The sequence below is a fragment of the Gorilla gorilla genome, chromosome 5, assembly GCF_029281585.2.
Source record: "Gorilla gorilla gorilla isolate KB3781 chromosome 5, NHGRI_mGorGor1-v2.1_pri, whole genome shotgun sequence".
Lineage (NCBI taxonomy): Eukaryota > Metazoa > Chordata > Mammalia > Primates > Hominidae > Gorilla > Gorilla gorilla.
This window is the reverse complement of record NC_073229.2, coordinates 195493614-195511229: the sequence shown is the minus strand read 5'-3', so window position 1 is coordinate 195511229 and position 17616 is coordinate 195493614. Positions and strand designations below refer to the sequence as shown.

At 48.3% G+C, this 17616-nt stretch overlaps 1 protein-coding gene across 4 annotated transcripts in view; it reads right to left on the bottom strand.

Annotated features, from left to right (window-relative positions):
• The window catches only part of LOC129534553 (solute carrier family 35 member F5-like), a 40020-nt gene extending 23605 nt beyond the window's left edge, over nt 1-16415 (bottom strand). Inside the window, exons 1-6 of one of the 4 annotated variants that reach the window (XR_010134432.1) lie at nt 15899-16415; nt 14990-15054; nt 8289-8479; nt 6166-6223; nt 5163-6072; nt 207-374 (exon numbers count right to left, since the gene is read on the bottom strand). Coding sequence is in view for 2 of the 4 variants with exons in the window: in XM_055392012.2 (XP_055247987.1) it covers nt 207-270 (64 nt within the window). In the remaining 2 variants the exon portion in view is untranslated. The other 3 variants (XR_010134433.1, XM_055392012.2, XM_063708020.1) reach the window with 3 other exon arrangements.
• Nucleotides 16416-17616: the final 1201 nt, after the last annotated feature.

Sequence of the window (17616 nt, the reverse complement as noted above, 5' to 3'; positions counted from 1 at the left end):
CCTCCCACAGTGCTGAGATTACAGGCATGAGCCACCACGACCTGCTAGGACTTCATGCTTTAGTTGGGGAAAATATACAATAAGCAAGCCAATTTTTAAAAAGAGAACTGCAATTAGAGTTAAATGCTACAAAGACAATCTCACAGGAAGATGGGATGTAGAATGATAAGGCTCTCAGAATAGTAGGAGAAACTGTTGCTTCTTACGATGTTTGTCTTTCTTTGTATCAGTGCTCAGCTGAGTCTGCAGTGCTTCAGAGGCAGCTTTCATTTTATAAAAATCTATGATTTCTCCTTCCAGTTGTTTTTCTCTTCCTCGAGCTTCCTTATCTCCTCCTGTTGAATCATTTTAAGATGCTCGAATTTGTCCTGCAGCTGTGAAACCAATGTGCAGTTGTGACACCAAAGCAGTGTGGCTGAACACCCAAAAGAATATGCTTTTTTCTGATTATCAAACAAACCCAAATCATCACAGTAGAGCACGATCTTAATAACAATCTCAAAAACTCAGGAGTAAACACTCAGATATGGAATTTTTCTTTTCTTCTTTTTTCCTTTTATAAGATGGAGTCTCACTCTGTTGCCCAGGCTGGAGTGCACTGGTGCGATCTCAGCTCACTGCAACCTCCATCTCCCAGTTCAAGTGATTCTCCTGCCTCAGCCTCTTGAGTAGCTGGGACTACAGGCATGCAGCACCACTACAGGCGTGTGCCACCACACCTGGCTAATTTTTGTATTTTTAGTAGAGATGGGGTTTTGCCATGTTGGCCAGGCTGGTCTCGAACTCCTGACCTCAGGTGATCCTCCCGCTTTGGCCTCCCAAAGACTTTTTTTTTTTTTTTTAAATATAGAGACAAGTTCTCAGTACGTTGCCCAGGCTGGTCTCAAACTCCTAAGCTCAAGTGATCCTCCCACCTCAGCTTCCCAAAGTGCTGGGACTGACTGGATGCAGTGGCTCATGCTTGTAAACTCAGCACTTTGGGAGGCCAAGGTGGGAGGATCTCTTGAGCCCAGGAGTTCAAGACCAGACTGGGTGATATAACACAATAGTAAACTTCAACAGGAGAGAGAATCTGTAAACTTCAATATAGATCTTCTGAAATTATCCAGTCAGAGGACAAAGAAAAAAAGAATAAAAAAGAGAAAAGAAGGCTGGGTGTGGTGGCTCAAGCCTGTAATCCCAACACTTTGGGAGGCCGAGGCAGGCAGATTAAGAGGTCAGGAGTTCAAGACCAGCCTGTCCAACATGACAAAGCCCCATCTCTACTAAAAATACAAAAATTAGCCGGGTGTGGTGGCACACACCTGTAGTCCCAGCTACTTGGGAGGCTGAGGCAGGAGAATCGCTTGAACCCAGGAGGCGGAGGTTGGAGTGCAATGTGAGCCGAGACCACACATTACACTCCAGCCTGGGTGACAGAGCATGACTCTGTCTCAAAAAAAAAAAAAAGAAAAAAAAAAAGAGACAGAGAAAAGAAAGCCAACAAGACACCATTAGGCAAACCATTGTCAGGTTATGGGAGTTTGGGAAGGAAAGTAGAGAAAGGAGAAGAAAGCTTATTTAAAGAATGGCTGAAAACTGCCTAAATCATGGGAAAGATTTACACATCTAAATCCATGAAGCTTAAAGATTCCTAAAGAGGTTCAAACCAAATAGATACTCACCAAGTCACAATATAATCAAATAGTCAAAAGTTAAAGAAACTTTGCAGGTCAGGACAGAATCGAATAATACATTCAAAGTGCTGAAAGAAAAAAACTGCCAGCAACTAATACTATGTCTGACAAAGCTGTCCTTCAGAAATAAAAAAGAAATAACGTGTTTCCTCGACAAACAAAGCTGAGGACATTCAGGACCACTAGGTCTACCTTAAAAAAATGCTTAATGGAGTTTTTCAAGTAAAAATGAATGAAGTTGGGAGCGGTGGCTCATGCCTGTAATCACATTTTGGGAGGCTGAGGTGAGTGGATCACCTGAGGTCGGGAGGTCAAGACCAGCCTGGCCAACATGACAAAACCCCACCCCCAGTAAAAATACAAAAAATTAGCCAGGTATGAAGGCCACTGAGATCGTGCCACTGCACTCCAGCCTGGGTGACAAGAGTCAAACTACATTTCAAAAACAAAAAACAAAACAAACAAAAAAAACAAAACTTGAGGCCTGGCCTTCTGCTCCTCTCCAACCTCCCCTTCTCTGGGCCCAAGCCACCTTGGCTGAGGAGGGGGTGAGGAGGTGTGAGCCCCTGCCAGGAACCCCCTGCCCGGACCAAGTACTCGGCCCCCAGGCCTGCGTTCAGTGAGGCCTCCCGTGGCGTCAGCATGTTCGTGTGGAGGAATGTGGAAGGTCACTCTGCGGCCGTGTTCCCCTGGTACTCCATCCCCTTCCTCACCCCTCCCTGCAGCCACATGAGGCCCAGCAACCTGCCAGTCACTCAGTGGCCTCCAACCAAAGAAAACAACCTGCCAAGTTGGCAGCTGTTGCTCATGAGCGTCCACCAGGTGGGACAGGGAGTGTTGACCCTGGGCGGCCCCCTGGAGCCACCTGCCCTGAAAGCCCAGGGCCCGCAACCCCACACACTTTGGGGGTGGTGGAACCTGGTAAAAGCTCACCTCCCACCATGGAGGAGGAGCCCTGGGCCCCTCAGGGGAGTCCCTGCTGAACAGTGAGACAGAGAATGACCATGATGATGCTTTCCTCTCCATCATGTCTCCTGACACCCAGTTGCCTCTACCACTCAGATGATGTCAGGCCCAGTCCCTCAGTGCCCTGCACAAGGAACAGGACTCATCTTCTGAGAAGGATGGACGCAGCCCCAACAAATGGGACAAGGACCACATCCGGTGGCCCATGAGTGGCGGTCATGATCTTCAGCAAGCGGCACCAGGCCCTGGCAGGGAGCACCAGGGTCACTCCAACCAGGATATCCGGACCGTCAGCCAGATGCTGACTCTGGCCCAAAGACTTCTACTCAGTATGGAGCTCCAGGCCACTTTGCAGCCCCTGGTGAGGGAGGTGTACATACCATGAATTGTGGGACCTTCAGAGCTTTTCACTTTTCGGAAAATAGCTCCTGTTGGGGCTACAAGATGGAGTGTGAAGAGGGCCTTGGGCCACAGGGAGGTGCCTGCGGACTAGGGGGAGTTCATGCACCCCTTCTTTCTCCAGAGGGGCTGGACTCAGGTGAGTATGGGGGTGGGGGCTCCTGCACTTCGACACAGGCAGTGGGAGGGTTTTCTCCCCATTCCCTCTGCACTCCCAACTTGAGCTATACTTTTTAAGAAAGTGATTCACCCTGCCTTTGCCGCCTTCCCCAGAACAGAACACGTTGATCATGGGCGATATTTTTCATTGTGCCAAAAAGTTGCCATGACCGTCATTAAACCTGTTTAACACCAAATAATAAGTAAAATAAAATAAAAAAATTCGGGCTTGGTGCAGAAACTCACCCCAAATAAATCACCTACCAAAATATTTACATAATGGTGGAAATATTCCAAAATTCAATATTTTGGGATTTATACACAAAAGATAAACAAATTAGAGGCCAAGAGGCTACCGGAAGGGAAAAACGGGGCCTGGGAAGGCCGTTGTGAGGAATGAGCTGGGCCTAAAGAGGCCACTGGCAGGCGGGAGCTGGGCCTGCCGAAGCGGCCGAGAGGCAGGAGCTTTGGACTCGGGAGGCCGCAATGAGGCGAGAGCTAGCTGGGCATGGAGAGTCCGCTGTGAGTCCGCTGTGAGTCCGGGCCCGTGCAGGCCTTCGAGAGGCAGGAGGCCGGGCCTGCAAAGGCCCACTGGAGGTCAAGTTCTGGGCCTGAAGAGGCCACCAAAAGTCAAAAGCGGGGCCTGGGAAGGCCGCCAAGAGCCATGAGCTGGTCTGGGCTGAAAGAGGCCACTGGGAGGCAGGAGGAGCTGGGCCTGGAGAGGCTGACTCGAGGAAGTTTTGCACCTGGAGAGGACACCGAGAGGACGGAGCTGGGCCCGGGGAGGCCGACTTGCTGCTCTTCCAGGCCCAATTTCAGGCCGACTTGACGACGACTTGGGCCTGCAGAGGCCGCCGGGAGGCCAGAGCTGGGCCTGGAGAGGCCGACTTCAGGACGATTTGGGCCTGCAGAGGCCGCCGGGAGGCCCAAGCTGGGCCTAGAGGAGCCCACTGACCTTGCCATTGGAGGGCAGGAGCTGAGCCTGGAGAGGCCACCGTGAGGCCTGAGCTGGGCCTGGGGAGCTTGGCTTCGGGAAGTGGTGGGCCTACCAGGGCCGCTGGGAGCTGGGCAGGAGCTGAGTCCAAAGACGTTGTTGGGAGGCCAGAGTCAGGCCTGGAGACACAGCCGGGAGGAAGAGCTGGGCCCGGAGAAGACGCCGGGAGGCTGCAAGTGGGTCTGGAGAGGCCGATTTGAGGAGGCCCGGCCTCCGCCTCCCACATGGCGGCCTCTGCAGGCACAGCTGTTTCTCCTGGTTGCATCTCCCGCCTCCCAGCAAACAAGCTTTTTTGGCTCAGCTCCCGCCTGCGTTTGTACACCCCGAAGTTTCTGCAACCAAGCTCTTCAGACCCACATCCCGCCTCCCAGTACCTGAACAGTACCAGCTCCGGCTGGAGAACAGAGTCTGTAGGCCCCGCTGTTGCCTCCCAGGGGTGTCTCCAGACCCAGCTCTCGCCCCACCACGACCTCCCAGGCCCAAGTCGCTGCCTGCCTCCCAGCAGCCTGCGTGCGACCCTGCTCCTCCCTCACGGTGGCCTGTTGAGGCAGGGGCTCACGCTGACCTCTCTCAGCGTGGGAGGGGCCGGTGTGAGGCAAGGGGCTCAGGCTGACCTCTGTCAGCGTGGGAGGAGCCAGTGTGTGGCAGGGGCTCATGCCTCTGGGCAGGGTACCAGAGGCATGGGCATCAACAGGCCACCGTGAGGGAGGAGCTGGGCTGCACACAGGCTGCTGGGAGGCAGGCAGGGACTTGGCCCCGGGAGGCCGCCGTGGGGGCAAGAGCTGGGCCTGGAGAGGCCCCTGGGAGGCAAGAGTGGGACCTGCAGAGGCCACTCTCCAACCATTGCTGGGCCCGTACAGGCCACCGGGCGGCAGGAATTAGGCCCGAAGAACTTGGCTGGAGAAAGTTTGGGACCTACAAAGGCGGTTGGGAGCTGGGCAGGAGTTGAGCCAAAAGAGCTTGCTTACTTGCTGGGAGGCAGGCCCGGGAGATGCCGACTTCAGGACAACTTGGGCCTGCAGAGGTCGCCGGGAGGCCCAAGCTTGGCGTGGAGAAGCCCACCGACCGGAGACCATTTGGGGCCTGCAGGTGCCATCGGAGGGCAGGAGCTCATCCTGGAGAGGCCACCGTGAGGCCTGACCTGGGCCTGGGGAGCGTGGCTTGAGGAAGCTGTGGGCCAACCAAGGCAGCCAGGAGATGGGTAGGCACTGAGTCCAAAGAGGTTGTTGACAGGCAGGAGTCGGGCCTGGAGACACAGCCAGGAAGAGGAGCTTGGCCCGGAGAGGACGCCCGGAGGGTGCAAGTGGGTCTGGAGAGGCCGACTTGAGGAGGTTCTCAGTCCGGAGAGGCCGCCGGAAGGGAAAAACTGGGCCTGGAAAGGCTTTTGTGAGGAATGAGCCCCATGGGCCTGAAGAGGCCACTGGCAGGCGGGAGCTGGGTGTGTAGAAGCTGCTGAAAGGTTGGGAGCTTGGCTTGGGGGGTCCACAGTGAGGCAGATGCTGGGCCTGAAGAATCTGCTGTGAGGTAGATGTTGGGACTGTAGAGGCCGACAGGAGGCAGAGGCTGGGCCTGGAGGGGCCAAGATGCAGGAGCTGGGCCTGGAGAGGCTTCAAAGAAGCATGAGCTGGGCCTGGTGAGGTCGACTTGAGAAAGCTCAGGGCCTGGAGAGAAGGCTGGGAGGCAGGAGCTGGGTCTAAAGAGGCCATTGGAACGATGGAGCTGTGCCTGTGGAGGCTGTTGTGAGGCAGTAGGCTCATCTGCGGAGACTGCCATGAGGTAGGGTATGGGCCTAAATAGGCCATTGTGAGTCATGAGCTTGGTCTGTAGAGGCTGACTGGAGAGAGTTCTGGGCCTGGCGAGGCTGCCGGGAGGTAGGAGCTGGGCCAAAAGATTTAAGCACATTTACGTTTATTAGGCACTTCATTTCCATTATTACACTGGAATATATAATAAAATAATTATAGAACTCACCATAATGTAGAATCAGTGGGCGTGTTAAGCTTGTTTTCCTGAAACTGGATGGTCCCACCTGAGCGTGATGGGACAAAGTGACAGATCAATAGGTATTAGATTCTCATAAGGACAGCACAACCTAGATCCCTCACATGCACGGTTCACAACAGGGTGCGTTCTCCTATGAGAATCTAATGCTGCTGCTCATCTGAGAAGGTGGAGCTCAGGCGGGAATGTGAGCAAAGGGGAGTGGCTGTAAATACAGACGAAGCTTCCCTCACTCCCTCACTCCACACCACTCACCTCCTGCTGTGTGGCTCCCTACGGCTCCATGGCTCAGGGGTTGGGGACCCCTGCTCAAGTGCATCCAAAGCGACCCTTCCCACACCAGTCTTCATAGTGGTCAAGGGCAGCAACCACTTAGCTCCCAAGGCATGTGCCTCAGCTGGCATTTTGTCACAATCAACAGTAAGTGGTAGCTTGAGTCATTGTGAGGTCACTTCCTGGAAATCACCAGCATCCCATTTCCCACTGGCAAAGAGCTCAGCACTGCCCCCTGGGAAACCAAACCTATGCCCAAATCCCATCTGTGTGGGTTTACCTCCTGGGACCCTTCCTAACATATTAGTCAGAGTCCAATCAGGAAGCATAAACCACTCAAAAGTTTAAAGTGGTAAAATTTAATACGGAGAATTATTCATTATAACAGGTGAACAGCATAATGAGAGATTGGCTAGCACAAAGTAAAGAGAACTCTAGAGAATACAGGACTAGCCCAGGCCAGGCATGGTGGCTCATGCCTGAAATTCCAGCAATTTGAGAAGCTAATGCACGAGGATTGCTTAAGGCCAGGAGCTAGAGACTGGTCTGGACAACACAGTGAGACCCTGTCTCTATCCAAAAGAAGAAAAAAGTTAGCTGGGAGTGGTGGTGCACACTTGTAGTCCCAGCTACTCGGAATGCTGAAGTTTGAGCCTGGGAGGTCAAGGCTGCAGCGAGGCATGATTATGCCACTACAGTCTAGCCTGGTGACAGAGCAAGACCCTGTCTCAAAGAACAAAACAACAAAAACCGTTTACAGACAGAAAAGGGATAGAGCTAATAAGATGAGGAAAGATGTTGAAATGTGACAAGTAAAGTAACATGAGGTCTTTTATCTATTTAAAATAATCAAACAAAAAATGACTTACTAAATTATAATACCCTGTGCTGGCAAAGGTGCAGTGAAATGGGCACTTTCTTATACTATGAGGGGTGTTTACATTGTGTATAAGCCTTCCCGGGTAAAGCCTGTCAATTTTTTAAAATAATGGAGACAGGGTCTCACCATACTGCCATACTGCCTCCTCCAACTCTTGGCCTCAAGCAATCCTCCTCTCTTAGCCTCCCAAAGTGCTAAGATTATAGCTGGGAGGCACCCAAAACCCTGTCAATTTACATCAAGGGTAATGAGAATGTCCATTCACCATGACTCACAGTAATCTTACTTCTGGGGAGACAATTCAATCTAAACAAAAGGTCATCTGTACACACACAGTAAAAATCTGGGAGTAACTGAAGACAGAGTTGGTAAGTGAAATAAGAAACAGTTCTAAGAAATTAAACTATGGTATCAATAGGCACCTGGTATAAAAGGTCAGTTGATGTTAGCTGCTACTTTTTTGTTGTTTTGAGACAGGGTCTCACTCTGTCACCCAGGCTGCAGTGCAGAGGCCTGATCATGACTCATTGCAGTCTCAGCCTCCCTGGGCTCAAGTGATCCTCCCACCTCAGCCTCCCAAGTAGCTGGGAATACAGGAACATGCCACCACACTAGGCTAATTCATGTATTTTTCTGTAGGGATGGTGACTCCCCCTTTGTTTCCAAGGCCTATCGCAAACTCTTGGCCTCAAGCCATCCTCCTGCCTCAGCCTCCCAAAGTGTTGCGATTACCAGTGTGAGCCACCACACCTGGCCAGCTGCTACTTTTAGCAATATTATTATTATTATTCCACTCAATTAAAAATTATTATTTTCAAGGCTACGCAACAGTATGTATCCTACAGCATAATTGTAAAAACATATACAGTCGCCATCCCTCAGTAAACAGAATTAGTTCCAGCCCCCATCTCTGCATATACCAAAATCCATGCTTACTCACGTTTCGCTGTCACCTCTCTGGAATCCACGTATACAAAAATTCCAAATATTAGTTGGGCATAGTGGCAAGCACCTGTAGTCTCAGCCACGTGGGAGGTTGAGGTGGGAGGTTCGCTTCAGCCTGGAAGGTTGAGGCTGCAGTCAGCTGCGATAGCACTACTACCCTCCAGCCTTGGACAACAGAGTGAGACCCTGTCTCAGAGAAAAAAAAAAACAAAATAAAACAGGTTAGAAATTGTAATGAGGTCTGTTGGGCAAAATTCCATATAAGCAAAGTATAAATAAATAAAGCAAATCGTGATAAATTAGTACGACTGACTTTCTGGAGTTTCTGACAACAAAACTAAGGAAAATGCAGAACACAAAGACAGAGAGTAAAAAGAGAAATTAGGAAAGCATTCTACATGTTTAATAGGAAGACACTGGCCGTGTTCGTGCAACAGCAGTATGTCATGACATGACATACCTTGGAGAGAAGTTAACAGATGAGGAAGTTGATAAAAATCATCAGAGAAGCAAAATACTGGTAGCGACACTCAAGTAAACCACGAAATTTCCATAACTTATGTCAGCAAAGTGGGAATATTGTACAGTGTGTGTTGAAGTTCCTATACAACATTGTTTATCTGCTGTTTGTTTGTTTGTAAGGAATGTATATACTAAAAGTTCTTCTTGCTGTCAAAAGAATATGTGTGAATAAGTCATTTTAACTTATTCTTCGTTTTTCTTTTATCTTCCTGCCATCATCCCACAGCCTTACTTTAGAAATTTTTTCTTTAGAAAATTGAACAAGTGCTCCTTGTGGTGGCACATACCTCGAAGATGGGAGGCAGGGGTGGAAGGGTCACTTGAGGCCATTAGTTTGACACCAGCCTGGCCAACAAAGTGAGACCCCATGTCTACAAAACAATTTAAAAATTAGCCAAGTATCGTCATGTATACCTACAGTCCTAGCTACTCAGGAGGCTCAGGTAGGAGTACCCTTAGCCCAGGAGTTCAAGGCTGCAGTGAGCTGTGATAGCACTACTGTACTCAAGCCTGGGTGACAGGGTGAGACCCCATCTCCTAAAATAAAAAACAAAGAAAAAAAGTAGTTCAAGTAGCAAGCTGTATGTGGCTTAGTCTGAATATTTGTAAACTAGAAATTCTCAATCTTTTGGGGTCTAACATCCCTTTACCTTTTTTAACTTTATTGAAGATCTCTAAGACTATCTCTTTCTGTAGATAATTATATTAAAACTAGAAAATAAGACCCAAATTTTTAAATATTATTCATCACATATTAAAGCCATTACATGTTGATATAAGATTTTAAAAATATTTAATATTCATTACATATTAATAATAAAACCATTACATGTTGATATAATACTTTTTTTTCTTTGAGACAAAGTCTTGTTCTCTTGCCCAGGCTGGAGTGAAGTGGCTCAATCTCAGCTCATTGCAACCTCCGCCCCGCAGGTTCAAGTGATTCTCCTACCTCAGCCTCCCAAGTAGCTGGGATTACAGGCGTCCACTACCATGTGCAGCTAATTATTGTATTTTCTTTGTAGAGAAGGAGTTTCACCATGTTGGCAAGGCTGGTCTTGAACTCTTGACCTCAGATGATCCACCCGCCTGGGTCTCCCTAAGTGCTGGGATTACAGGTGTGAGCCACCGCGCCCACCCCGATTAATGTATCTTTTAAAACACTGATTAGCCAGGCAACAACACCGGGCAGGGGTCTCCTCATTCCCAGCGATGCAAACCCCACTGCACGGCTGAGGGGTTTCAAGGGCTGCAGAGCCAAAAGGCTCTGACTTGAGATATTATTTTACTTGTATTTTTATTTGTATTGTGAGACAGGTACTGCTCTGTCACCCAGACTGGAGTGCAGCTGTGCATTTACAGCTCGCTGCAGCCTCGACCTCCTGGGCTCAAGCCATCTTCCTGCCTCAGTTCCCCAGTAGCTGGTAGTACAGTTGAGTGTCACCATGCCTGGTTATTTTTTAAATTTTTTTGTAGAGTGAGGGTTCTTGCTATGTTGCCCAAGCTGGCCTCAAACTCCTGACCTCAAGAGATCTGCCCACTTCAGCCTCCTGAGTAGCTGAAACTACAAGTACACATCACCATGCCTAGCTACATTTATTTAATTTTGAAAAATATTTTTGTAAAGAGCAGATCTTGCTGTGTTGTCCAGGCTGGTCTTGAACACCTGCCCTTAAAAGATACTCGCACCTCTGCTTACCAAAGAGCTGGGACTACAGGCATGAGCCATTGCAATCAGCCTGAAGAGATTTCTTTAATCTAGCATCCCATACTTGGTAGGATTGGGAAAGGCAGTAGTGTTTTTTAAAATTACTTAATAATTTCAGTAACAATCAAACTCAACCTTGACCACTGCCTTCTCTCACACCCCATATCCGGTCTGTCAGGAAATCCTGTTGATTGTCTTCGATATCTACTAAAGATCCCCACCCAGCAACTCCCTGGCCTCCTCCCCTACTTCTCCCCTCTGACCATCTCTCAACACCACCACGACCCTGGTCAGGACCACCATCATCTCCAACCTGGATGTTGCCAAAGCTTGGCCCCCATGCTTCTATCACATCTTCCCACAGTCTTTCTCAACTCAGCAGCCAGAGAATGCTTTTAAATCGGGAGACAGATCATGTCGCCTCTCTGCTCAGAACCCTCCCGCAGTTCCCATCTCAGTCAGAGTAAAAGCCAAAGCCCCAGCAATAACCTCCCAGGGCTTATGTGATCTGTACTGATCCCCACCCAGCAACTCCCTGGCTCCCTCCCCTAATTCTCTTCCTCTCTCCATCTGCTCCATGGGCCTCCTTCCAGAGCCAGAGACACACCTCAGACAGTTTATTCTATTGTTTCTGCCTACAATCCTCTTCCCTCAGCACCTTGGCCACCTCCTTCCCCTCCTTCAAATCTTTACTCAATTTTCACTTAGGAGGCCACCCCTGACTATTCTATTTAACATTACCATCTGTCCCCATGCCCACCATGCTCATTTCTTCTTTCTTTACTTTCTTCTTTCTTTTTTTCAAGATCTCACTGTCACCAAGGCTGGAGTGCAGTGGCAAAATCACAGCTCACTGCAACCTCAAATTTCCAGGCTCAAGCGATCCTCCCACCTCAGCCTCCCGAGTACCTGGGACTCCAGGTTCATGCCACCATGCCTGGCTAAATTTTTTGGTATTTTATTTTATTTTATTTTATTTTGAGACAGAGTTTCACTCTTCTTGCCCAGGCTGTAGTGCAACGGTGCGATCCCGGCTCACTGCAACCTCCACCTCCCAGATTCAAGTGATTCTCCTGCCTCAGCCTTCCAAGTAGCTGGGATTACAGGTGTGTGCCACCACGCCCAGCTAATTTTTGTATTTTTAGTAGAGCCGGGGTTTCACAATGTTGGCCAGGCTGGTGTCAAACTCCTGACCTCAGGTAATCTGCCCGCTTCGGCCTCCCAAAGTGCTGGAATTACAGGCGTGAGCCACCATGCCTGGCCAATTTTTTCATTTTTTGTAGAGACAAGGTCTTGCTATGTTGCCCAGACTGGTCTTGAACTCCTGGCCTCAAGTGATCCTCCTGCCTAAATTCCTAAAGTGCTGGGATTACCGGCATGAGCCATCATGCCTGGCTTCATGTTCATTTCTTCTTGCTGCTGCAACATAGTTTGCAGTTTCCTACATTTAGTGGCTTAAAGCACCACAAATCTACCATCTTACAGTTCTAGGGGCCAGAAACCCAAACTAGGTCTATTAAGGCTAAAGTCAAGGTGTCAGCAGGGCTGCATTCCTTCTGGAGACTCTAATATGTTCCCTTGGCTTTTCCAGCTTCTAGAAGCCACCCCCATTCCCTGGATCATGGCCCCTGACTCCATCTTCAAAGCCAGAGGTGAAGCATCTTCAAATCTCCCTCTCTTACCTCTGCTTTCATCACCACATCTCCTGCTCCAATTCTGAGTCTCCTACTCTCTTTTTTTTATAAAGACCCTTGTGATTGCTGGGCATGGTGGCTCCCACCCAGAATCCCAACACTTTGGGAGGTCAAGGCAGGAGGAACATTTGAGGCCCGAAGTTTGAAACTAGCACAAAAAACAGTGAGACCACCCCCTCTAGAAAAAAATAAAAATAAATATTAGCCCGACATGGTGGTATGCGTCTGTAGTCCCAGCTCCTTGAGAGGCTGAGGTGAGACAATCGATTTAGCCCAGGAGTTTGAGATCAGCCTGGACAACATAACTCAATCTCATCTCTACAAGGACGAGGTGGGAGGATCACTTGAGCCCAGGAATTTGTGGCCAGCCTGGGCAACAAAAGAAGACCCCATCTGGCCAACACGGCCAACCTGGCCACCATGGCAAAACTCTGACTCTACAAAAATGAGCTGGGCATGGGTGACATGCATGTGTAGTCCTAGCTACTTGGGAGGTTGAGATGGGAGGATTGCCTGATCTCAGGAGGCCAAAGCTATAGTGACCTATGATCACATCAGTGCACTCCAGCCTGGATGACACAGGAGATTCTGTCTCAAAAAAAAGAAAAGAAATATATATTTAATCTCTGTCCCTGGTTCCTGGCACACAGCTTCTAAAGCTCTTACAAAGACCTCAGTGATAGATGTGACAGGAACATCTTTTGTTTTAATATTTGGTCTTGGTCCAAGGTTTCTAACACAAGAGCCTCTAAGAACTTTGGGATCTCCAGCATGGTAAGAATGCATTTGGGGATGTTGTTGAGATGACTGGGTGACTGCAAGCTCCTAAATTTCTTCAAGAGGAGGGCTGATTACCACGCAACCACATGGTAAGAGGCTTGGAACTTTCAGCCTCATGCACTGAACTCCAGGAGGAAGAGGGGATGGAGACCGACTTAATCACCAACAGCCAAAGATTTTATCAATCATGCTTGCATAATAAAGCCTCCATAAACACCCTGAACGGGGTTTGCAGAGCTTTCAGGGTTGCTGGACACAGGAGATGCTGGGAGGGTCGCATGTTCAACAGAGGGCATGGGAGCTCTGTGCCCCTCCGAACTTAATTTGCCCTGGGTATCTTTCTTTTTTTTTGAGACAGGATCAGGCTCTTTTGTCCAAGCTAGAGTGCAGTGGCACAATCTCAGCTTACTGTAACCTAAGCCTCCCCAGTCTGCAGCTCAAGGTATCCTCTCATCTCAGCTTCCCTAGTAGTTGGAACTCTAGGTGCACAACACCACACCGGTTATTATTATTATTTTTTAATTTTTTATAGAGACAGGTTTTCACCATGTTGCCCAGGCTGGTCTCAAACTCCTGAGTTTAAGCGATCCTCCCACCTTGGCCTCCCAAAGTGCTGAGATTACAGGCATGAGCCACTGCATCCAGCATGCACGTCTCTTTCATTGACTGTTTCTGAGATGTATCCTTCACAATGAACCAGTAATAGGAAATGAACTGGCCAGATGTGGTGGCTCACATCTGTAATCCCAGCACTTTCAGAGGCTGAGGTGGGAGGATCACTTGAGGCCAGGAATTTGTGGCCAGCCTGGCCAACACAACAAGACCCCATCTATACAAAAAATAAAAGAAACTAGCCAGATGTGGTGGTGCAGGCTTGTAGTCTCAGCTACTAGGGAGGCTGAGGTGGGAGAACCACTGGAGCCCAGACAATCAAGGCTGCAATGAGCTATGACTGCACCATTGCACACCAGCCTGGGCAACAAAATAAGACCCTCTCTCTCAGAAAAAAAGAAAATAAACTGTTTTTCTGAGTTCCGTAAACTGTTCTAGCAAATTATTAAACCCAAGAAGACAGTTATGGGAACCCCCGATTGGTAACAGGTTGGTCAAAAGTATGGTGACAACTTAGGACTTGCCATTGGCATCTGAAGTGAGGATGGCCTCGTGGGACTGAGCCCCTAACTTGTGGGGTCTGTGCTAACTCCAGGTAGTATCAGAATAAAGTCATGGGATACCCAGCTAATATCCAGAGCACTGAAGAATTTGGTGTAGAAACTCCATACATACATTCAGTCAGAAGTGTGTGAGTAGAGACAAACATGGGCTTTTCTGTCACCTACCTGCTTAACTGCATAGGAGAGGCAATATGTGGTGCTCATGAACAAAGCAAACATTAAAGTCAGACCAGACCCAACATTTGACTCAGTCTTAATATCCAGGTGAGCCTGCACAAATCATTCATTATTCCTAAGGCTTCATCACTCCATTCATAAAATGGAGATAACTGTGGCACCTACATGTGATTCTGTGAGAATTAACGAAATATTATGCTTGGGGTTATTGTGATCATTATACCTGTTCCAAACTATTTGACAAGGACAGTGATGGATGAAGACATCAAAAAATCAGAAACTGCAATGAGGTCTCTCAGGCAAAATTCCATACAAGCAAATTACTGTGTCTACAAAGCATTCCTGCCACACTTAATTCACCATTCCCTGAACAAAATACGCCATCTTCGTCGTTCAGGTCTGTACGGTGCTGGTTTCCCTTCCCGGGCAGTTTGCGCTATCCCATCCCGGCCCATTCCCCATCCCTCCACCTCCCCCTTCCCTCCCCACTCTCATACAACTCTTCCTCATCTTTCAGGACTTGGCTTCAATGTCACCTTAACTGGAAGCTTCTCTCACTCTCCAGAAGAGCTTCCCATTGCACTTGATGCATGCACTATTATTTGATCATTTTTAAGTTACAGTCCAAATCTTTTTGTACCTGAATAACATGTTGCCCAGTCAGTCTCTCTTCCTGGATTCAGAAGTCCTTCATGGTAGATCCAGCTGGAAGTGACAAAAAGACATCTTTTGACATAAACGGATGACACAGACAGACATAAATTCTTAAATGTCTTAAATGTTATGTGAAAATTAAACAGAATTCAAAGACTTCTGGGGAACACGTAGGAAGTTACTGGGAATGTCATAAAGGGTTAATTTGTATTTTATTTTATTTTTTGAGACAGTCTCATTCTGTCACCTAGGCTGGAGTGCAGTGGTGCAATCAGGCTCACTGCAGCCTTGACCACCTGGGCTCAAGTAATCTCACTTAATTTTTATTTGGTTTAAGAAAGTCTTGGTTGAAGGTGGTGGCTTATGCCTGTAATCTCAGCACTTTGGGAGGCTGAGAGAGGTATATTACTTGAGGCCAGGAGTTTGAGATCAGCCTGGGCAATATATTAAGACCCTGCCTCTACCAAAAAACAGAGTGAATGTGTGGAAGACAATTTTTCCACAGACTGGGAGTGAGGGAATAATTTCAGGATGATTCAAGTGCATTACATATATTGTGCACTTTATTTCTATTATTACTACATAGTAATATATAATGAAATGATTCTACAACTCACTATAACGTAGACTCAGTGGGATCTCTGAGCTTGTTTTCCTGCAACTAGACTGTCCATCTGGGGTGATGGGAGACAGTAACAGAATATCAGGCATTAGATTCTCATAAGGAGTACACAACCTAGATCCCTCACATGCACACTTCACAACAGAGTTTGTGCTCCTATGAGAATCTAATGCTGCTGCTGATCTGACAGGACATGGAGCTCAGGTGGTCATGCAAGCGATGGGAGGGGCTAGAAATACAGATGAAGTTTCCCTTCACTCGCCTGCTGCTCACCTCCAGCTCTGTGGCCCTGTGGTTGGAGACCGCTGCTCAAGTGCATTTGAAAGGATCCATCCCACGCCATTCTTCAGTCATCTTTACTGCTGCAGTGGTCAACTTGTAGCACCCCTAAGCTCGCAGGACATATACTTCAACTGGCATTTCACAATCAACAGTATGTGGCAGCTTGAGTCATTGTGAGCTCACTTCCTGGAAATCACCAGCATCCCATATCCCATTAGCAAGGAGCTCAGCACTGCTCCTTGGATAACCAAACCTATTCCCAAATCCCATCTGTGTGCGTCTATCTCCTGGTACCCTTCCTAGCATCAATTCTGTATTTGTAGGAGTCCAATCAGGAGACACAAACCACTCAAAAGTTTAAACTAGAATGAGCAAGATGGCTCACACCTGTAATCCCAGCACTCTGGGAGGCCAAGGTGGGTGGACTGCTTTGAGCTCAGGAGTTTGAGAACAGTCTGGGAAACATGGCGAAACCTCGTCTCTACAAAAAACACAAAAATCAGCTGGGTGTGGTGGCACTTACCTGTAATCCCAGCTACTCGGGAGGCTGAGGCAGGAGAATTGCTTGAGCCTGGCAGGTGGAGGCTGCAGTGAGCAGAGGTTGTGCCACTGTACTCCAGCCTGGGTGACAGTGTGAGACCTGGTATCAAAAAGAAAAAACGTATATATATGTATATAAGTAAATTTAATATAAAAAGTATTAATTTTGGCCAGGCAAAATGGCTCATGCCTGTAATCCCAGCACATTGGGAGGCCAAGGCAGACAGATCACCTGAGGTCAGGAGTTCGAGACCAGCCTGACCAGCATAGAGAAACCCCATCTCTACTAAAAATACAAAATTAGCTGGGCATGGTGGCACATGCCTGTAATCCCAACTACTCGGGAGGCTGAGGCAGGAGAATCGCTTGAACCCGGGAGGTGGAGGTTGCGCTGAGCCGAGATAGCGCCATTGCACTCCAGCCTGGGCAGCAAGAGTGAAACTCCATCTCAAAAAAAAAAAAAAAAAAGATTAATTTTTACAGAGGATCAGCACAATGAGGGACACACTAGCACAAAGTAAAGACAACTCTAGAGAATACGGAACTAGCAGAGGCCAGGCATTGTGGCTCATGCCTGTAATCCCAGCAATTTGGGAAGCCTAGGCAGGAGGATCGCTTGAGGCCAGGAGTTGGAGACCAATCAGTGCTAAATAGTGAGACTCTGTGTGTACCAAAAAAAAGAGACATTAGCCAGGTGTGGTGGTGGTGCACACCCGTAGTTCCAGCTACTTGGGAGTCTGGGATGGGAGAAATCCCTTGAGCCTGGGAAGTCTACACTACAGTGAGCCAAGATTGTGCCACTGCACTCCAGCCTGGGCGACAGAGTGAGACCCTGTCTTAGAAAGAAAAAAGAAAAGAAAGTGTTAAGCCCCCTATGGGAATCTCCTCTTCTCCTGCCCTCTCTGGAACCTCACTTGTCAGTTCTTCCTCCCACTTTCCTGTATCTTTAACCTATCCCCCACTTTTAGCTCCTTCCCATCGTCATTTAAATTACTCAAACTTCTTCTGTTTTAAAAACCTCTCCCTAAACTCAGGGAGAGGTCTCCTGCACACCCATTGAGCCATCTGCTCTCCCTGGTGCCTTCTCTATAGCAGCCTGAGCCATGTCTCTAATCCATGAATCTCATCATGTTACTCCCCCATTTACATCACTTCTCCTTGCCTCAGGG